The sequence below is a fragment of the Hippopotamus amphibius genome, chromosome 4 (genome assembly GCF_030028045.1).
Source record: "Hippopotamus amphibius kiboko isolate mHipAmp2 chromosome 4, mHipAmp2.hap2, whole genome shotgun sequence".
Taxonomy (NCBI): domain Eukaryota; kingdom Metazoa; phylum Chordata; class Mammalia; order Artiodactyla; family Hippopotamidae; genus Hippopotamus; species Hippopotamus amphibius.
Genome location: NC_080189.1, coordinates 135,898,939 through 135,922,877, shown reverse-complemented (window position 1 = coordinate 135,922,877; position 23,939 = coordinate 135,898,939). Strand labels below are relative to the sequence as shown.

General features: G+C 35.4%; 1 protein-coding gene across 4 annotated transcripts in view; it reads right to left on the bottom strand.

Moving 5' to 3' along the window:
- Positions 1–23,939, bottom strand: part of ODAD2 (outer dynein arm docking complex subunit 2) — a 178,720-nt gene that overhangs the window by 88,953 nt on the left and 65,828 nt on the right. For 3 of the 4 annotated variants that reach the window (XM_057733900.1, XM_057733901.1, XM_057733902.1), the window contains one exon: positions 178–292. In XM_057733900.1, the coding sequence (XP_057589883.1) occupies positions 178–292 (115 nt within the window). Of the gene's footprint in view, positions 1–177; positions 293–23,534; positions 23,578–23,939 lie in introns of those variants that run through there. The other variant, XM_057733904.1, reaches the window with a different exon arrangement.

Below are 23,939 nucleotides of genomic sequence, written 5' to 3'. Positions count from 1 at the left end.
AAAAACCTACCAGGAAAGGGTATTGGTCAAAAATTATTTTGGCACACACGTTCAGCATTCTTTTACCCCAGATAAATCTGACCAAAAAGAAGTGAAAAGCAATTACCGACCTGTGGTGACATTATTCAAGATGGTAATAAAGATTCTAGAATGGACTGATTTGCCGTCTCTTCTTACCTTTGCATTCTGGATGCAGGGACAGAGGGCCCAGGCTGCACTGGCCTTCACGTCTGGGTGAGGACTTTTCAGCAGGGACCACAACAAACGAACTCCATCTAAGCGATCAATTATCCTAGCGTAAAACAAAAAAACAGAGGTACAGACTAATTAGTACACGAAAATAAAAATTTAAATGGCCTATCTATTCACACAGTTCTAATTATTTTTTCTCCTTTTGACACTTTGCTTAGCTTTTTTTTTTTTTCAAAACTTCAACAACAGCAGGGACAAAACATGCTGTTGAATTGTCAGCGCTCCGATTTCAGTTTTAAACTCACGACACAGAAAGCAAGCGCCACAATAGTTATGATTCACATAAACTGCAAATCAAGCCATGTAATTCTTTAATTAGCTGTATACAGACTTTTACCTAAATGTAAAAATACTGGTTTCTTTCATATAGTAACATCTAAATACCTTCCAAGACAAATATTTATGCCTCAAAACTGTGCAGTTACCTTTTTTATTTGGTCTGTGTTTAACTGACTTACCGTACTGCATGACATAGTGTAACGTCCTCCAGTCCTAATCTAGCACTAGGAATTAAAATCATTACAACACACTGCATCCTTTGTTGGGCACGAATAACACGTAACTTGTTTTCCATGTGGGCCCTTCCCAGAGAGACTAACGTTGCAGACTGTGTTATAATTACTTAAACACACTGTAATCAAAATATCTTCTTGACTAGCTGAAAAATGAATTATCATCGGAGTCATCTCCACACCATCTGTCTTCTGTTTATATGTCAATCAGCCCAGGGAGGTCCATCGAGGACTCGCAGTTGAGAAGGCCAAACAAAACTTAATATCCTTTACAGCATGGCTTTGTTCAGAAAGAGATGCTAACCTCCGAGCAGATGAAAAAAGATAAAGGACATCAACATTCCTTTGATTTTGACCTTCAAGCTGAGTTAAACACACGTAGTATTTAGCCACAGATAGAATAAATACCACTAGCTTAGTACCATTCATATTTTTTTTCTTGAAAATTGACGTAAAAAAACTACATTTCTTGATTGTCTGAGACGAGTATGCCAGAAAAAAATGTATTATTCCAAAGGTTCCTCGTTGGATATAAGTTTTCCATAACCTTATAAAACAATGGGTAATGCAAATGGTGTATCGTAAGATATAAACTGTCTCTTTCAAAGATGATCTTTAACAAGAAAAAAGTGCGTTGAGAAAGTGTTTTAACCCAAAGTTTAACTAAATATCTTTCTAATCCTAAAGCTTTCTGTCTAGATCATGCTGAGGGAAAATAAAGTTTTATTTCTCGATTTATAGAAACTATAAAAAAGATACTGAATATACTGTACTTCACAATGAAGGATTTACTTTACAAACTTAAAAAGCTTACTGTTTAACATATGCCACTGAAAATGTAATTAACGAAGATGGCTGGGTCTCTGTATTTTTTCACATGCAGTTTTTCAAAGAGCAATAGTGAATGATAATCTGTCCGAGTCTCTTGCCAATGTCGTAGTAACATTTGCATTAGGAATATTTAGCCATTCAGCGCGGGACACAGCTTGTCATCAGAGTGGAAATCATCTGGGAGCACACGTTTTCAGTTCAAAAGAGGGATAATTCAACCCTGGATGCCCCCAGGCAAAATGTCACAATTAGCGATAAAAATTCACTATTCATTCTAAAACCAGGTGTACTGTCCTTGACAGTCACCCCAAACGTAGGCAATTCATCACCTGCTTAGTTACAGCGGATGAGGACGGTGACCCCATAACAGATGTCTTAAAAGAAAAGACAGCACAGTACAGTACTTAGATGAGGAAAATATTAAAAAAAAAAAAATTTGCAAACACAGGAACTAGCAAAGTCAGGGGTAGCAAACGTCACAGGTTAATTCTGTCCCTCCATCTCCCTCATCCTCTATATCAAGTCATACACTGTGGATTTTACTTCACAATAACTCAAATTTGTCCCCTACTTCTCTGTTCTCCTTGCCAGCACCCTAATCCTGGTCTCTACTACCTCATACCAGGATTGCTACAGTAGTTGCCTAACTTGGTTTTGTCTTCAGTTTCTCTCAATTCCAATTCATCCCATAAATCCCTGTGAAATTAATCTTGCTGAAGGAGTTTTCAGAACTTCTGCAGTATCTCCTTGCAACCAGGGCCCTAGGGATATTCATTCTGTCCATCACACCATCCTGCACGTTCAATCAACACTTGGTGAATGGTTCACAACTGAGAGGTCACTCCCAGGAGACGGTCTCCAACAGCTTCCCACTGCCTGCATGGTATTCACACCCCAGTTTCTGAATTCAGTATTTAACATGTCCAATGAGCTGGTTGATTCCTCCCAGTTCCCTATATTCAGGTGTTTGCTCATAAAACTCTTTGGCCACCTACTAAACACTAAGTGCTGAGCATACAGAAATAACAGATACAGTCAATTCTTGTTACTCAGGGTAGTTTGTTGTATAAAGTCACTGCAAACAGTGATTTTGTAAATACCAAATCATTGCTTCTAGGGGAAAATAAAGTTTTGTTCCTAAGAGCCTCTGGTGAGAATATTTTCGTTAACTGATCAATATATAATTTTGTTTTATGTGTATTTCTGTTTAAAGACACCTTACTTAATATACATTGTTGATTTATTAACACTGAACCCACAGGCAATCTAATGCATGCATTTTCCCTGCAAGGCACATCCCAGCCTCCATGCACTTTGGCAGTATGCTTAGGGGCCACTTTATGCTTCTCATCTCCACGAGTGCTGTGTAATCTCCTTGACAGCAGGAATCATGCTTAGGGCAGAGCCCGCAGCCAGTGAATGTTGGTTAAATGGACCCAAAATAAGACAGCCTATGCTTACTCCTCTTTAGATGAATCAAAAATCTCTCCCAACACAAATACATTCATTTTCAACCTCATACTTGGAAAGTACATGTTCAAATTCAAAATCTAACCAGTAAATTTTTATTTGTAGTTGCTTCTAAGTTGAAAGTGCATTTTCATAGATCTTCTTTACAACTTCATTGCTTTTTGAATATACAATGATGGGTTTGTAGGTGGTATTAATTACACCTCTGTCCATTTTCAACGGGTCCATCTCCTCTCGTATAGTTCTTTAATTTGATTAGCATCTTGCTCTGAATTCCTTTCCAGCAGTACATGAACTCTTCCTGCCTTTATTATCAATAGAATTTTACATTAATACTTTGATATTATAAACACAAAACTGAATTATATGTTTCCAGAATCTTCAACCTTATCACAGAAATTAAACTGTGCAGCTGACAAAATAATATGTCATCTTGAAAGATGAAGACACATTCATATTCTGGCTCTTAAAAACAAACAAACAAAACAAAAAAGACACAGCTGCTTGTTGTGGTTCTTGGTTTCTTTTGTTGTATTAACTCTTGTCAGGATCGTTAAGAAGTCTGGCTGGCTTTCCTGCCCACTAAGGCCACATATATAATCAAATGTGAACAATTTGCACCTGCAGAGCCGGCATGGCTGAGGCTGCACAGTTTCTTTCTGGGAATGCCAATACCTCTATTTTGAAACCATAATTTTGCATCTTTTCTAAAAATTTCACAATATTTGCTGAAAATTACACTGATAAATACTATTGTCTGACAATGGCTCAACCTAAATGTGGTTAGCCTAAAAGAACACGATGCTCTAAAGCCACATTATAAGATGCAATTGAAATCTAAAGGTTTGAAAACCAAGTTGGCAATTCCACAAAACTGGAAACATAAACGGATGTCAGAATTAATGATCCCTGTGAAAAACTAGGATTAGAGAAGAATTTAAGATTTTTATAAAAATTCTCAAAGTTTTAATGTTTATATCTCTATGTATTCTTTTAAAGAGGCTATAGGAGACCAAATTGGGAGAAAAAATGTGAATGTCGCAGCCTCCAGGAAGATATGTCAAGTGTGTCCCAGAATTCTTTGGCTTTGGTAAAGCAGAAGGATAGTCTATCCTTTCAGGGCTGTGTAAACAATATGACAGAAAAGCTCTCGAAACTTTCTCAGAAAAGTTATTCATTCATACAATAAATATTAACAGAGCCCAGCAATTTTTGAGACACTGGGGATTTTTCCATCATGAAAGCAAATAGAAAATATTCTTTCGGGAAAAGACAGAAAATGAAAGAGAAATCTATGTATTCTATGAAATGTTGATAAGTGACTGGAGAGAAATAAAATAGAGAAGGTGGATACAGAGTAGTGGGAGGGAGGTGGAAGGTGCAAGGAAAGAGGGGCCGTGACACCTGGTCAATAACCCTGCAGGGGTGGAGGGCCAGCCACGGGGCTGCGGGGAAGAGTACCTAGGAGGCAGTCCTTGATATGGAGAACGACTCATTCTCAATAAGCATTAAATGAAGGTCAGTCATCATTACAATCATCAAATACTAGTGTTGCCCTAGAGAACGTCTACTCAAATGCTTTCATTATACAATTAAAAAAACAGGTAAAGCGGCTTAGCCAATGCTGTATAATGTGTTAACTGTATAAGCAAATGAAACATAACTTTTCTTTCCTTCATGAAAAAAATGCATGTGGTTTAGATGAGTGCATTAAAGGCAGATGAGGGAAGGTTCACCCAAAGCAGAGAGCAAAATGAACCAATGCAAATATTGGTACGTATTGTCCTCACCATGACAAGAACCCATCGCACCACCCTTCTGCACACAGAAGAGCCATTTTGTAAAAAACACCCCCAAATATTTGGAGTAGTAAAATAAACTCTTTCCTAAATAATCAGACATTGTAAATTATTATTGGATAAATTTGCATTTGTATCTGTATTTCAGGGGGTTTATGACCAAGACTAAGTAGACACTCTTCAAAACAACAAAATAGACAAAGGAATAAATTTAAGAGTACTCAGCACCTAAGTGTGTACTTGGGTATTATTGAAAGAGCACAGACTAGATAATTATAAATCATGTATTCAAGTCCCAGGACTACTACCTAGAACCATGATATTGGGCAAATATTTAATCTCCTGAAGCTTGAATTTCCTCATCTATTAAAGTCAGGGCATGTTAACCTATCATTAATGAGACATCCAATATAATTACAAGCAGATATGCAATTAATATTCATTTCATTCCCCAAGGTTGATAGATATGCCTCAGATTGATTTGTGGTTCTATCTATATCCAGTGATTAGTCTAAGTCAAGATTTAGAGTATTTAGAGACTTATTTAGAGTATACTATAAATTTACTAATATATACTAGAAACACAATATAAACTATTGAGCCAAAAAATTCTGATTTTATACAGAATACAGCCTCACTTGGGTGTATGGGCACCATGTTACCAATAGAGATCGAAAAGTCAATCTAGTTGATTTGCATTTTAATTCAATATAATAAACTTGCCTTGACACTTTATGTGGTCTGTGAAATAGCTGGTTCTAATTAAGGCAACAAAGATTTATCATACACTATTGATTAGAATATTGCAAGAAACCCACATTTTAATCATCAGTTTAAATCCCCATCTCAACTTCATCAGGAGTGTCTAAATTATATGGATATAGACTAAGGGAAATGAAAAAGGAATTTGCAAGCCAGGAAGGTGAGTGGACAGAGGAAAGAGGCATCTCAGGCAGAACCTGAGGGACAAACACTGAGAAATGGAATTACTAGGTAAGGATGTTATCTATTTTAAATTTTAATACATAACAATAGACTGTTTCCCATAAATGTTTTATCAATTTGATTCCTATAAACAGATCATGAGAATACTAGTCACCAGCATTAGCTACTATCTTAACTTTGCCATTCTATTAAGTGCAAAAAAATTTTTGATCTTATTTTTTCCTCCCTTCTCACTATGGAAAATTTCAAACACACTTAAGAGTTTTTTAAAAATAGTAAGAATAAACACCAATAGACACAACCTTCACAATTTGACATATTGGTGTCATCTATGAATATAAGTGTATGTTCATTTCTTCCTAAACCATTTGCAAGCTAGAGGTATCGTAACAATTTACAACTAAAACTTTCACCTTTTAAAAACAAGTATAATCTTTTATATTATCATTACACTATTATTACATTTAAGAAAGTTAGAAGTAATTCCCTAATATAATCAAATATCCAGCCTGGATTCAAATCTTCCTATTTTTTTGCAAAACTTCCTTTAGAGCTTTAAAAAAAACAAACAAACTTAGATTCAATCAAGGATCATAAACTGTATTTTTGATATATCTTTTTAGTCTCTTTTCACCTAGAACATTTTTATGGCATTGACTCTTTTATGAAATCAAGACTGTTATAGAAAGCCCCACAGTTTCAGTTTGTCTGACTGCTTCCTCAAGGTGTCATTTGACTTTCCCCTCTTTTCTCTGTAAAGATCTTCCTCCACTTAACGATGTGGCTATGTCCTAATAATACTCAGCATAAGCTGAAAATGTAAGTTGAAAACACATTTAATACACCTAACCCACTGAACATCATAGCTTAGCCTAGCCTACCTTAAACATGCTCAGAATACTTACACTGGCCTACAGTCGGGCAAAATCATCTAACACAAAGCCTATTTTATAATAAAGTGTTGAATATCTCATGTAATGTATTGAATACTGTACTGAAAGTGAAAACCAGAATGGTTGATGGGTACAGAATGGTTCTGAGTGTACGAGTTGTTTACCCTTCTGATTGCATAGCTGACTAAGGGTTCACTGCCACCGTCCAACATCACGAGAGAGTATTGGACTGTATATCCTACTAAAATTAAAACAGACCCAAATAAACAGAGATGTACACCATATTAGTGGATTGACAATCTCAATATTGTTAAGATTTCCATTCTTTCTAAGTTGATCTAGATTCCCAACAACATTTATTAAAATTTCATAAAGCTTTAAAAAACATTTAGACAGGGACTTCCCTGTGCAGTGGTTAAAAATCCAACTGCCATTGCAGGGCACACGGGTTCGATCCCTGGTCCAGGAAGATCCCACATGCTGCAGAGCAACCAAGCCCGTGTGCCACAACTACTGAGCCTGCATGCTGCAACTACTGAAGCCCACATGCCTAGAGCCCGTGCTTGGCAGCAAGAGAAGCTACCACAATGTGAAGCCCTTGCACGGCAACAAAGAGTAGCACCTGTGTGCAACAACGAAGACCCAACACAGCCAAAAAAAAAAAAAAGATTTAGATAAGATGATTCTAAAATTTATATATAAATGCAAAACATCTAAGAGAGCCCAAAGCATCTTAAAAAGTTGGAGGACTTACACTCTTATTACAAAGCTATAGTAATCAAGATAGTGTGGGACTGACATGAGGATAGAAAATTAGATCAATGGAAAAGGAGTTCTGAAATAGATCTGCTAATATATAGTCAATTGAATTTCAACCAAGGGACCAAGCTAATCAAGTGAGATATAGTGTTTTCAATAAATGATTAGATCAATTGAATGTTATACGAAAAAATTAACCTGGACTCCCCTTTTCACACCATACTTAAAAACTAGTTTGAGATATATCATACAGTACACTAGCCATGAAAGTAACATTGATAACGTTAAATTCATCGAATTAAAACTTTCTGCTCAACCCAGAGAAAACCATAATTCAAAAAGACACATCACCCCAATGTTCATCACAGCATTATTTACAATAGCTAGGTTATGGAAGCAACCTAAATGTCCATCAACAGATGAATGGATAAAAAAGATGTGGTACATATATACAATGGAATATTACTCAGCTGTAAAAAGCAATGAAACTGGGATATGTGTAGAGACATGGATGGACCTAGAGACTGTCATACAGAGTGAAAAAAGTCAGAAAGAGAAAAACAAATATCATATATTAACACACATATGTGGAATCTAGAAAAATGATACAGATCAACCGGTTTGCAAGGCAGAAGTAGAGACCCAGATGTAGAGAACAAACATATGGACACCAAGGGGGGAAAGCACGGGGGTTGAGGTGGGATGAATTGGGAAATTGGGATTGCCATATATACATTACTAATAAGAAAAAAATATCAAATTGTACACTTTAAATATATGCAGTTTATTGTATATCAATTATATCTCAATAAAACTCTTTTTAAAAGAAAAGAAAAACTTTCTGCTCAAAAGACAGCCTTAATACTGACTGGGAAAAATCATTCCACAGCACATAAATCAAATAATGGATCTGTATCCAGAATATGTGAAGAACTTCTTCAAACTGCCAAAAAAGATAAACAGTCCCAACTTAAAATGGACAAAAAACTTGACTAGACTACAAAAATAATATATGTACACATGAAAGAAGCACATGGCAAGTTATTCAACATCATTAGTTATCAGGGGAATGCAAATGAAATCTACAGCGACATACCATTTTCCCCCGTTAGAAGGGCTAAATTAAAAAAAAGAAAAAAGAGCAACATTAAATGTTGGCAGCAATGGGAATGTGAAATTGCACAACCACTTTTGGGTACTATTTGGAAGTTTCTAATAAAGTTAACCTTATGACTCAGAAACTCCACTCCCAGAACAGGCAAAATTTTCTATAGTGATGGCAATCAGAAAGTGGCTGCTTGGGGTGGGAGTGGGGATTGACTGGAAAACAGCGTAAGTGAAGGACACGTTTTATATCTTCTTTTGGTTGGTGGTTATATGAGGGTATACAACTGTTAAAACACATCAAACTGAGCGATTAAGTGTTAAAATAACTGATATTTTTGAACAAAAAAATTCAGACAAAAACAAACATATACTATATGCTTCCATTTGTTTCCAAATAGAAATAAAACTAAACTATATAGGGAGGCATTCTCAAGTATAAAATGACGAAAACAAAGCAAGATAGGAGTCACCATAAAAGGCAAGGGAGGGGATCTCCCCAGACTGAAGGGAGGTGGGCACTGGGGGGCCGTGGTAGGATGGGCAGCCCGGGAGTTTGTCGGGTGATGATGATTTTCTGCTTCTTGGCTTGGGTGGCAGGCACACGAGCCTTCCCTTTTCAATAATTTATTAACATATGTTTACATCATGCACTTTCCTTTATGTATATTATATTTCACAAGTTAAAAGTCTGAAAAATGTGTTTTAACTTCATTATAAAGACACACACATACTCTCTCACACACAGGACATAATACTGAACAGCTAATTTATTCAGCTATTGAACTAAGCACACATCAAACTGAATGGATGAGATATATAATGTGGGTAAATAAAATCCACATAACCCTCAAATTGAACATCCCCAGAGCTTGTTTTAAAATGAGAAAACTAAGATTCAGAAGATTAAATGCTTCACATAATTACTTTGCATTTGGCATTTCAGTATCTCAGTTAAATCCATATGCTTTTATAAGTATGCAGATGAAAAACAAATAACAAAAAAAAATGTAAAAGGAAGGAAAAATGTTCTTATTGATACAAACATACAAAACACATATTCTATTTTATAGCTTGCATAAACCCTAAGAGGCCACAAGGACTGGTTTTGTGGTAAATGAAATTTCTGGGTAGCCACAAAGAGATTAAATCTCTTCTGTATGCAAACAAGCATAGCTTTATTCCATCCCCCCCCCTTTTTCAAATGAACAGATAAACCCAATGTAAAAAAAAAAAAACTATGTAAATGCAACATAATTATGTTGAAGCCACAGAAGACAGGAAATTTAGAGTTACAGATTCCATGGTAAGTTTTAATTCTATCCTTGTGTATACGTTTTATGAAAGAGTCTTTCATTATATGATCACATAACACTGGACTATGTAACAATCAGTTCAGCAAATGTTTGTTTTACAATGTGTGGAAGGAAAATATTATATAGGATAAATTGTAGGAAATTAGTATATTATTTAGGTAAATTGTTATGTAAACATCTTAGAATCTTGGGCATTTACAGAATATTAATAGAAACATTTTTTTCTTGATTGTCTTCTAAAGAACATGAAATTTAACTCTTTTGTAGGCAGGCACTTATATTTGAAAGCTGGTCTTTAGGTTTAAGGTTATTCTGAAGTAATAAAAAACTTAGGACATTAGAATTTTAGCATGTTTTGAACCATGTATGCCAGGAATTTTGTATTAAAAAAACAGTAAAGACTGAAGTAAACCATGAGAATCTACAAGTTCCTAGTAAGACTGAAAAACTGCCCTTATTATCACTATTGGCATTTGCTAGGCTTCCTTACAACTCATATGCCTGAAAATTGACTTTTTCAGAAGGAAAAAAAGCATTTATCCTGTTTTTCCTGTATTAACTCTATTTCAGGTGAACCAAATGGTTAGCAATCAACTCTCAGATAAACCTAGTAAAAGTATTAGATGTAAAGGTAAATAAAAAATTCTCAAGGCCTCCAAGCAAAAAGATCAAATAACTCACAAAGAAAAAAGAATTTGACTAACATTAGAATGTTTCCAAAAAAGGTATGAAGTAAGGCAACCATGGAGCAGAGCTTTTTTGCTTGTTTGTTTGTTTAAGAACTTTTATTGAGATACAGTTAACAGACAGTAAACAGCATATATTTAGAGTGCACAATTTGGTATTCCAATCTCCCAATTCATTCCCCCCAACCCTCCCTGCTTTCCCCACTTGGTGTCCATATGTATGTTCTCTACATCTGTGTCTCTATTTCTGCCTTGCAAACCGGTTGATTTGTACCATTTTTCTACAGTCCACATATGTGTGTTAATATATGATATTTGTTTTTCTTTTCTGACTCATTTCACTCTGTATGACAGTCTCTAGGTCCATCCATGTCTCTACAAATGTCCCAATTTGTCTACTAACTTGCAGCAGAACTTTTTTAATTCAAGAAAGAAATTGGGAATCAAGAATTTTACATCTAGCAAAGCTGTACCCTGAGTATTTATAGGAAAATAGCTTCACTAGATACACATGGGCTTCTGCATAGGAAAAGAAACAATCAACAAAATGAAAAGGCAATCTATGGAACAGGAGAAAATAGATGCAAGCCATACATTTGATATGAAGTTAATATTCAAAATACATAAGGAATTCATACAACTCAATGGCAAAAAAAAAAAAAAAAAAAAAAACTCAATTTAAAAATGGGCAAAGGAACTGAATAGATATTTCTCCAAAGAAAACATGCAAATGGCCAACAGGTATATGAAAAAATGCTCAACAGCACATATCATCAGGAAAATGCAAATCAAAACTACAGTGAGATACTGCCTCACTCCTCACCAGAATGACTACTATTGAAAAGACAAGAGATAAAAAATATTGGCAAGAATGTAGAGAAAAGGGAACCCTTGCACATTGTTGCTGGGAATGTAAATTGGTATAGTCATTATGGAAAACAATATGGAGATTCCTCAAAAAATTTAAAATAAAACTATCATTTGATCTAGCAATCCCACTTATGGGTGTATATCCAAAGGAAATGAATTCAGTAGCTAGAAAAGTTATCTGCACTCTTATGTTGATTATAGAATTATTTATAATAGCCAAGATACGGAAACAACCTAAGTATCCATTGACAGATGAATGGAAAAAGAAGTTGTGGTATATTTATACAATGAATTATTATTCATCCTTAAAACAGAAAGAAATCCTGCCATTTGTAACAACATGGATGAACTTGAAAGATATCATGCTAAATGAAATAAGCCAAAAACAGAAAGTCAAATATTGCATGAAATCACTTATATATGTAGAACCTAAAACAGTTGAACTTTGGGCTTCCCTGGTGGCACAGTGGTTAAGAATCTGCCTGCCAATGCAGGGGACATAGGTTTGATCCCTGCTCTAGGAAGATCCCACATGCCTCAGATCAACTAAGCCTGTGCACCACAACTACTGAGCCTGCACTCTAGAGCCCAAGAGCCAAAACTACTGAGCCCACGTGCCACAACTACTGAAACCCCCGTGCCTAGAGCCCATGCTCTACAATAAGAGAAGCCACCGCAATGAGAAACCCACACAACACAATGAAGAGTAGCCCCTGCTCGCCACAACTAGAGAAAGCCCGTGTGCAGCAACAAAGACATAATGCAGCCAAAAATCAATAAATAATAAAATAAATCTTAAAAAAAAAATAAAACAGTTGAACTTAAGGAAACAGTGATAGAATGGTGAAGGGGCTAGGAGGTAGAGGAAATGGGGAGATGCTGGTCAAAGGGTATGAAGTTTCAGTTATAAGATGAATAAGCTTTAGAAATCTAATACACAGCATGGTGACTATATCAGTAATAATGTATTGTATACTTGTCATTTGCTAACAGAGTAGATTTAAAGTGTTCTCACCATACACCAAAAAAAGTAACTTTGTGAGATGAGATTAATTAGCTTGGTTGTTGTAATCACCATACAAGGTATACTTATATCAGAACACCCTGTCATACACTTTAAATAGACATAATTTTTCAATTTGTCAATTATATCTATAAAGCTGAAAAAAAGAAAAGTATTTTAAACATATAGAGAAGCTTAGGGAATTCTATACCCATGAGCCCTTTTTGAAGATTCTACTAGAGCTCCAAAAAATTAAAATATGGCTGTAAAATTTCAGCAAAAAACTGATGATGAGTATATGTGTATATATATTTGTTAATCTAAGATTAAAACAAGGGCAGGGTTAAGGATAGAATAATGATGTTAACATGTTATATGTTATGACAAAATATAAACAATGCACTTTAAAATGGAGAGGATAAGGAAGAGGGAAAGAGAATAATAAAATAAACCCATTGATTACTGTATAAACAATGGGTGGGAGTAAAAAGATACCAGTAAAAACTGAGAAACTAAATAGCAAATAACTACATAACAGATAGGAGAAAGAGGGCATTATAAAAATGTACAGGTACAAAGATTGTGACTAGAATGAAACAAAAATGCAAACTTTTCTAAATAACAACCAAAAATATAAAAAAAAAGATTATAAATCTTGCAGTGATAAGCAAATATAAAAGAATATGAAAAATTATAAAATATTATGACATTGTTGAGACCAAAAATCAATGAGTGTGAATGGGTTTAACTCACTTATTTAAAATATTTTAACTTGCATACAAAACAAGACCCATTTATATATTGTATAAGAGGGCACACCTAAAAGAAAGTGGTTCAAGAAAGACTAAAAATAAAAGGTAGACCAAGATATTTCAGGAAAATGGAAAAAAATACCAAAGCAGGGGTAAAGATCCTTATATCAAAGTAGAAATATCAATTCAAAACTCATTAAATATGACAAAGAAGAGCTCCTGAAATATTAAAATCCACAATTCACAATGATTAGAAACATCTATGCACCAAATAACACAGCTCCTGCCTTTAAGAAGCAAAAACCACATGACCTGTAAGAAGACATAGATAGAAGCACACTAATCATTTTAATACACCATTTTCAGCATGAGACAGATCAAGTGCATAAAAAATAATAGAAGGCTTACATAACATAATAAAATAGATCTTAAGACCATACATCAAACTCTACACTCTACTGAAAGGGAATACATCTTCATCCCAAGCACCTATAGATGCTTTGTAAAAATTCATCTTATATTAAGTCACAAAGAAAGCACCAATAAGTTCCATAAAAAGTGGAAATAAAACATTCTGACTAAACTGCAACATAATAAGAAATATCTAACAAAAACAGAAAGTAAAAGGTTCCTCTTTGTGGAATTAAAAAAAAAATTCTATTAACACCTGGTCTAAAGGGAAAATAAAAACTGAAATTAAATAATTTCTTTAAAATAATGATAATAACATCATTACACATCAGAATCTACAAAGGATATTTAAAGATGTGTCAAAGAAAAACCCATAGCACAAACTACTTTTATTATTAAAAAATGAGGGAATTCCCTGGCAGTCCAGTGGTTAGGACTCCACACTTCCAGTGCAGGAGGGGGAGGGGGCGGGTTCCATCCCTGGTTGGGGAATTAGGATCCCACAAGCTGCACAGCACTGCCAAAAATAAATAAATAAATAAAAATAAATATCTTCTCAGTTCAAAAAGTTAGAAAAATAGTTACAAAATAAACCCAAAAAAAGGCAACATGGAGTAAAGATTTTAAAAAAACTAAAAAACAAAAACAAAAACAAAAAAAAACTTATGAGGTAGAGAACAAAAGCACAGTACACCTAATTAAAATTTTTTTCAAAAAAAAAAATCAAAATAGAGAAACTATACTAGATAACTTGATCAGGAGAAAAACAGGAGAAGGCTTACATACACAAATATAAAAATGACAAGTGGAAAATAACCATTGAAAAAAGACAAAATTTAAAAATCATAAGACACTGTTTTGCAGATCATTATTTAAATAAATTTGATAATCTAAATGAAATTGATCATTTTATAAGGAAATTCAGATTGCCAAAACTGACCCCACTGCAGTAGAAAGCATAAATAGATCAGATTTCACAGATGAACTAGAGAGAATCAATAAAGAACTAATAAAACACACACACAGAGTAGGCCCAGATGAGTGCACAGTATACTTCTACCACACCTTTAAAGCCTAGATGGTCCCATTGCTCAATAAATTATTCCAGAGTATCGAAATGAAAGAAAACTGCCTAATTCTTTTCGTGAAGCAGGTATAACACTGATACCTAAATCTAATAAAGATAGTTTTAAAAAAAGAAAGGAAGGAAAAGAAAACTACAGACCAATATAACTCAAGGATATCATTACAAAAATACTAGATAAGATTAGCAAACAAAATCCTACACCACGTTAAGAAAATAGCATATCATGACCAAATGAAATGTTTTCCCAGAATGCAAGGTTGGTCCACTGTCTGGTAACCCATTAATATTATTAACAATACTGATAGATATAAGGGAAAAATCATAATGGAGTATATGAAGCATAATTTCCATAAATGTTTTAAAAGGTGTTTGCCAAAATTCAATACCTATTTCTGATTTAAAAAATATTCTTTAAAAACAGAAGTTGAGGGTTTTTTTTAAATATGATAAAATATATATACCTTAGTCCTCAAGATGTTATTTTACCCAATAGAACACCACTAGAGGTATTTCTTCTAAAATCAGGAACAAGGCAAAGAAACTGATTATCTCCATTACTAGTCAACATTGCAGTGGGGAATTCGTTAATGAAATTATACAGGAGAAATCAATCTAAAGAATAAGAATTTATAAAGAAGAAATAAAACTTTCTTGGGAATATCCTGCAATGAGACGGTAGGAGGGGTGCAATAGTGATAAAATCAAATCCCATAACTGCTGGGTAGGCAACTCAGAAACTGGAGAACAGTTATACCACAGAAGTCCACTCACTGGAGTGAGGATTCTGAGCCCCATGTCAGGCTTGCCAACCTGGGGGTCCAGCAACAGAAGAAGGAATCCCCAGAGAATCAGAATTTGAAGGGCAGTGGGATTTGATTGCAGGACTTCCACAGGACTGGAGGAAACAAAGACTCCACTCTTGGAGGGCAAACACAAAGTAGTGTGTGCACCAGGCCCTGGGGGAAGGAGCAGTGACCCCATAGGACACTGAACCAGACCTACCTGCTGGTGTTGGAGGGTCATCTGCAGAGGTGGGGGGGGGGCAGTTGTGGCTCACCGGGGAGACAGGGACACAGGTGGCAGGGGTTCTGGTAAGTGCTCACTGGCATGAGCCCTCCTGGAGTCAGCCATTAGCCCTGACAAAGAGACTGTAAGCTCCAGTGCTGGGTCACCTCAGGCCAAACAACCAACAGGGTGGGAACACAGCCCCACCCATCAGCAGACAAACAGACTAAAGTTTTACTGAGTTCCATCCACCAAAGCAACACCCAGCCCTACCCACCACCAATCCCTCCCATCAGGAATCTGCACAAGTCTCTTAGATAGCCTCATCCACCAGAGGGCAGACAGCAGTATCAAGAAAAACTATACTTCTGCAGCCTGCAGAAAGAAAACCACAGCCACAGAAGGATAGAGAAAATGAAAAGGCAGAGGACTTTGTACCAGTTGAAGGAACAAAAAACCTCAGAGAAACAACTAAATGAAGTGATAGGCAACCTTCCAGAAACAGAATTCAGAATAATGATGGTGAAGATGATCCAGGACTTTGAAAAAAGACTGGATGCAAAGATTGAAAACATGCAACAATATTTTAACAAAGACCTAGAAGAATTAAAGAACAAACCAATGGAGATAAGCAATACAATAACTGAAATGAAAAATACACTAGAAGGAACCAATAGAAGAATAACTGAGGCAGAAGAATAGATAAGTGACCTGGAAGACAGAATGGTGAAAATCACTGATATGGAAAAGAATGAAGAAGAATGAAAATAAATGAAGACAGCCTAAGAGACCTCTGGGACAACATTAAACGCATCAACATTCACATTATAGGGGTCCCAGAAGGAGAAGGGTGAAAGAAAGGATATAAGAAAAATGCCTGAAGAGATTATAATTGAAAACTTCCCTAACATGGGAAAGGAAATAGCCACACAAGTCTAGATGGTACAGAAAGTCCCAGGCAGAATAAACCCAAGGAGAAACACGCCAAGACACATAGTGGTCAGGCTGACAAAAATTAAAGGCAAAGAAAAATTATTACATGCAATTGGGAGGACTTCCAACATGGCGCAGTGATGAAGAATCCACCTGTCAATGCAAGGGACATGGGTTCGAGCCCTGCTCTGGGAAGATTCCACATGCCACGGAGCAACTAAGCCCATGTGCCACAACTATTGAAGCCCATGCACCTAGGGCCCATGCTCCACAACAAGAGAAGCCACTACAATGAGGAGCCTGCACACCACAATGAAGAGTAGCACCTGCTCTCGGCAACTAGAGAAAGCCCATGTGCAGCAACGAAGACCCAACGCAGCCAATAAATTAAATAAATAAATAAATAAATAAATAAATAAATAAATAAATAAATTTATAAAAGCAATTGGGAGATTGGGATTGCCATATATACATTACTAATAAGAAAAAATATTACATTGTACACTTTAAATATATGCAGTTTATTGTATGTCAATTGTATCTCAATAAAAGTTCTTTTAAAAAAAAAGCAATAAGGGAAAAACAACAAATAACATACAAGGGAACTCCCATAAAGTTAACAGCTGATTTCTCAGCAGAAACTCTGCAGGCCAGAAGGGAGTGGCACAATATATTTAAAGTGATGACAGGGAAGAACCTACAACCAAGAATACTCTATTCAGTAAGGATCTCATTCAGATTCGATGGAGAAATAAAAATCTTTACAGACAAGCAAAAGCTAAGAGAATTCAGCACCACCAAACAAGCCCTACAACAAATGCTAAAGTGTCTTCTCTAACACAAGACAAGAAAAGGACCTACAGAAACAAAAACAAAACAATTAAGAAAATGGTAATAGGAACATACATATTGATAATTATCTTGAATGTAAATAGACTAAATGCTCCAATCAAAAGACATAGACAGGCTGGATGGATACAAAAACAAGACCCATATATATGCTGTCTACAAGAGATCCACTTCAGACCTAGGGCCATATATGGACTAAAAGTGAGGGGATGGAAAAAGATATTCCATGCAAATGGAAATCAAAAGAAAGCTGGAGTAGCAATACTCATATCAGATAAAATAAATTTTAAAATAAAAAATTTTGCAAGAAACAAGAAGGGACACTATCTAATGATCAAGGGATCAATCCAAGAAGAGAATATAACAATTATAAATATATATGCACCCAATATAGGAGCACCTCAATACATAAGGCAAAGGCTAACAACTATAAAAGAGGAAATTGACAGTAACACAATCATAGTGGGGGACTTTAACACCACACTTACACCAATGGACAGATCATCCACACAGAAAATTAATAAGGAAACACAAGCTTCAAATAATACAAGAGACCAGCTAGATTTAATTGATATTTTTAAGACATTCCATCCAAAAACAGATTACACTTTCTTTTCATGTGCACACAGAACATTCTCCAGGATAGATCACATATTGGGTCACAAATCAAGCCTTGGTAAATTCAAGAAAATTGAAATCATATCAAGCATCTTTTCTGACTACAATGCTATGATATTAGAAATCAATTACAGGAAAAAAAATGAAAAAACACAAACACATGGAGGCTAAAGAATACACTACTAAATAACCAACAGATCACTGCAGAAATCAAAGAGGAAATCAAAAAATACCTAGAGATACATGACAAGGAAAACACAACAATCCAAAACCTACGGGATGCAGCAAAAACAGTTCTAAGAGGGAAGCATATAGTAATACAATCCTACCTGAAGAAACAAGAAAAATCCCAAATAAACACTCTAACCTAACACCTAAAAAAACTGGAGAAAGAAGAATAACAAAACCCAAAGTCTGTAAAAGGAAAGAAATCATAAAGATTGGAGCAGAAATAAATGAAATAGAAACAAGACAATAGCAAAGATCAATAAAACTAAAAGCTGGTTCTTTGAGAAGATAAACAAAATTGATAAACCTTTAGCAAGACTAATCAAGAAAAAAAGAGGGAGAGGACTCAAATCAATAAAATCAGAAACGAAACAGGAGAAGATACAACGGACACTGCAGAAATAAAAAGCATCATAAGAGACCACTACAAGCAACTATATGCCAATAAAATGGACAACCTGGAAGAAATGGACAAATTCTTAGAAAGGTGTAAACTTCCAAGGCTAAATCAGGAAGAAACAGAAAATACAAACAAACCAATCACAAGTAATGAAATTGAAACTTTGATAAAAAATCTTCCAACCTATGGGGATATGTGTATAAAAACAGATGATTGAACTTGGTGTAGCCCCCAAAGAAAATAATAAATAAATAAATAAAATTAAAAAAAAAGTCTTCCAACAAACAGAAGTCCAAGACCAGATGGCTTCACAGGTGAATTCTATCAAACATTTAGAGAAGAGCTAATAACCATCCTTCTCAAACTCTTCCAAAACATTGCAGAGGAAGGAACACTCCCCAAATCAATCTTCCAGGCCACCATCACCCTGATCCCAAAACCAGACAGATACTACAAAAAAAGAAAATGACAGACCAATATCACTGATGAATTTAGATGCAAAAATCCTCAACAAAATACTAGCCAACAGAATCCAACAATACATTAAAAGGATCATACACCATGATCAAGTGGTATTTTCCCAGGGATGCAAGGATTCTTCAATATATGCAAATCAATCAATGTGATACACCATATTAACAAATTGAAGGATAAAAACCACATGATCATCTCAATACATGCAGAAAAAGCTTTTGACAAAATTCAACAACCATTTATCATAAAAACTCTCCAGAAGGTGGGCATGGAGGGAACCTACCTCAACATAATAAAGGCCATATATGACAAACCCATAGCAAACATCATTCTCAATGCTTAAAAACTGAAAGCATTCCCTCTAAGATCAGGAACAAGACAAGGATGTCCACTCTTGACACTACTATTCAACAAAGTTTTGGAAGTCCTTGTCACAGCGATCAGAGAAGAAAAAGAAATAAAAGGAATCCAAATTGGAAAAGAAGTAAAACTGTCACTGTTTGCAGATGACATGGTACTATACATAGAAACTCCTAAAGATGCCACCAGAAAACTACTTGAGCTAATCAATGAATTTGGTAAAGTTGCAGGATACAAAATTAACACATAGAAATCTCTTGCATTTCTATACACTAACAGTGAAAGATCAGAAAGAGAAATCAAGCAAACAATCCCATTCACCATTGCAACAAAAAGAATAAAATACCTAGGAATAAACCTAACCAAGGAGGTAAAAGACCTGTACTCAGAAAACTACAAGACACTAATGAAAGAAATCAAAGACGACACAAACAGATGGAGGGACATACCATGTTCTTGGATTGGAAGAATCAACATTTGTGAAAATGACTATACTACCCAAAACAATCTACAGATTCAATGCAATCCCTATGAAATTACCAATGGCATTTTTTACAGAACCAGAACAAAAAATCCTAAAATTTGTATGGAGACACAAAAGACCCCGAATAGCCAAAGCATTCTTGTGGGGAAAAAACAGAGCTGGAGGAATCAGACTTCCTGACTTCAGACTATACTACAAAGCTATAGTAATCAAGACAATATGGTACTGGCACAAAACCAGAAATATAGATCAATGGAACAGGATAGAAGCCAAGAGATAAACTATGGTCAACTGATCTATGACAAAGGAGGCAAGGATATACAATGGAGAAAAAGCAGCCTCTTCGATAAGTGGTGCTGGGAAAACTGGATAGCTACATGTAAAAGAATGAAATTAGAACATTCCCTAACACCATACACAAAAATAAACTCAGAATGGTTTAAAGACCTCTAAATGTAAGACCAGACACTATAAAACTGCTAGAGGAAAACATAGGAAGAACACTCCTCGACGTAAATAACAGCAAGATCTCTTTTGACCCACCTCCTAGAGTAACGGAAATAAAAACGAAAATAAACAAGTGGGACCTAATGAAACTTAAAAGCTTTTGCACAGCAAAGGAAACTATAAACAAGATGAAAAGATAACCCTCAGAAAGGGAGAAAATATTTGGAAACGAATCAACAGACAAAGGATTAATCTCCAAAATATATAAACAGTTCACGTAACTCAATATCAAAAAAACAAACAACCCAATCAAAAAATGGGCAGAAGACCTAAATAGGCATTTCTCCAAAGAAGACATATGGATGGCCAAGAGGCACATGAAAAGCTGCTCAACATCACTAATTATTAGAGAAATGCAAATCAAAACTACAATGAGGTATCACCTTACAAAGGTTAGAAAGGGCATTATCAGAAAATCGACAAACAGTAAATGCTGGAGAGAGTGTGGAGAAAAGAGAACACTCTTGCACCATTGGTGGGAATGTAAATCAATTTGTAAATTGATGGAGGTTCCTTGAAAAGCTAAAAATAAACTTACCATATGACCCAGCAATCCCACTACTGGGTATATACCCAGAGAACACCATAATGCAAAAAGACACATGCACTCCAGTGTTCATTGTAGCACTATTTACAATAGCCAGGACATGAAAGCAATCTAAATGTCCATCAACAGATGAATGGATAAAGAAGATGTGGTACATATATACAATGGAATACTACTCAGCTGCAAAAAGGAATGAAATTGGGACATTTGTAGAGTCATGGATGGACCTAGAGACGGTCACACAGAGTGAAGTGAGTCAGAAAAAGAAAAACAAATATTGTATATTAACACATATATGCAACATATAGAAAAATGGTATAAATCAACCAGTTTGCAAGGCAGAAATAGAGACACAGATATAGAGAACAAACATATGGACACCAAATGTGGAAAGCAGGGGGTGTTGAGGTGAGATGAATTGGGAGATTGGGATTGCCATACATACATTACTAATAAGAAAAAAATTATCAAACTGTACGCTTTAAATATATGCAGTTTATTGTATGTCAATTGTATTTCAATAAAAGTTCTTAAAGGAAAAAAAAAGAAAGAAAAAATGGGCAGAAGACCTAAACAGGCATTTCTCCAAAGAAGACATATGGATGGCCAAGAGGCACATGAAAATCTTCTCAACATCACTAATTATTAGAGAAATGCAAAATCAAAACTACAATAAGGTATCACCTCACACTGGTTACAATGGGCATCATCAGAAAATCTACAAACAATAAATGCTGGAGAGGGTGTGGAAGAAAGGGAACCCTCTTGCACTGTTGGTGGAAATGTAAATAGAGACAGTCACTATGGAAAATAGTATGGAGGTTCCTTGAAAAACTAAAAATAGAATTACCATATGACCTAGCAATCCCACTACTGGGCATATACCCAGAGAACACCATAATGCAAAAAGACACGTGCACTTCAATGTTCACTGCAGCACTATTTACAATAGCCAGGACATGGAAGCAACCTAAATGTCCATCAACAGATGAATGGATAAAGAAGATGTGGTACATATATACAGCGGAATATTACTCAGCCATAAAAAGGAATGAAATTGGGACATTTGTAGAGACATGGATGGACCTAGAGACTGTCACACAGAGTGAAGTAAGTCAGAAAGAGAAGAACAAATATCATATATAAACACATATATGTGGAATATAGAAAAATGGTACAGATCAACCAGTATGCAAGACAGATAAAGAGACCCAGATGTAGAGAACAAACATATGGACATAAACAGGGGAAAGCGGGGTGAGGGGGGGGCTGGGGGGATGAATTGGGAGATTGGGATTGCCATATATACATTACTAATAAGAAAAAATATATAAAATTGTACACTTTAAATATATGCAGTTTACAATCTCAATACAATTACATCTCAATAAAATTTCCTTAAAAAATTTTTTATAGAAAGTAAAAATCCTGAGGTGTGGAAAAGAAATTTTAGATATTTAAGTTTTTAGTGTCAATACTTTTTAGTTGTTTGAAATTTTATAGTGTTTTATGAGAAAGTTAGATTCCCTAAAACACAAGTGTTAACTGTTTTTTGCAGTGTTGATGAGATTTTATATACTTGAAGGCCAAATTACCTCCAGATGAATTCTGTATGTATCAAATAGACATTAAAAAGTCAAGAAGAAAAGAAAATTCAGCACAAATAAGTCTGCTTTTTCATTAACCTAATACCTCGGGGTACCTGCTGTTCCATGTTAGGTCCTCAGGAAGGGCAGAATTAATATGAAACTATGTATATTGAGTCTTTAAAAGCAGTAGTCTGACGTACTGAGAAAAGCCAGCAGAGTTTTATGAAATCACTGGTGTCTTAAAAATCATTTTTGATTCAGTAGCCAAACTGTTATTATTAAGATATTTCTTATTCTTACTGAAAAATAGATGCAGGAAGAGAAATATTTGTGCATTCTATTGAGTATATAGGTTCATCCTCACGTGAAACCTAAGTTTTAGCCACAGCCACAGCCATATCATTAAGATATAAACTAGCTAATCATTAAAGCAAGTTCCTAACCTATCAATTATTTAAGACTTACACAAGGGAGAGGTATTTGTCATTTCCTTACCATTTAACTCAAAGCTTGAAGATCAAATAAATCCTACAAATCTAGCAATAATAGCCATGTCTGAAATATGAAGCCAAATGTAATGTTTGGATTCTTACCAAACTCAAAACACTGTTTTCTAAAACTGACTTTGTATGTTTCTAAAAACATCTGTGAGAAAATCATATTCACAAGTACAAGAGGATTCATCAACCTGCCTGTTGCACAAGAAAGAACAGTTTAGTCTTTATTTTATGAGGGTTTTGTCATAGAATCTGACACTTTTGACCACTTTCTCTCCATAAACGCCCTCTTCCCTTTGTTTTTTCAGTAACTCACTCTTCTGGCTTCCCTCACAGCTCTGGCTGGCTCCTTCTCCGTCTCTTTACAGGCACCTCTTCTCTGGTCCATTCATTCTCCTTAAAAGATCAGGTTCAATAGGTTTCTGTTTTTGTCCTCTTTTTCCTTTCCTTTCTCTTCCTCACAATCTCACATATATATACATCACTTAAGTGACCACATATTCATGATGCTATATGCACAGCCCACATTCTAGCCTAAGCTTTAAACATGAATGAATCTCCAATTGACTCGTTGTCACCACCACAGAGACGTCCCATGAGAAGCGCACTGTGTACCCAATGTAACTGAACTCACCATCCACCTAGGGTACAGTACCCGCCTGCTGAGTGTCTACCTGAGCCTGGGACTGGCTTAGACAATGAATATATCATGACCAACAAACTGACTTTGTTTCTCCCCCAGTGAGGTTCATTCTGCC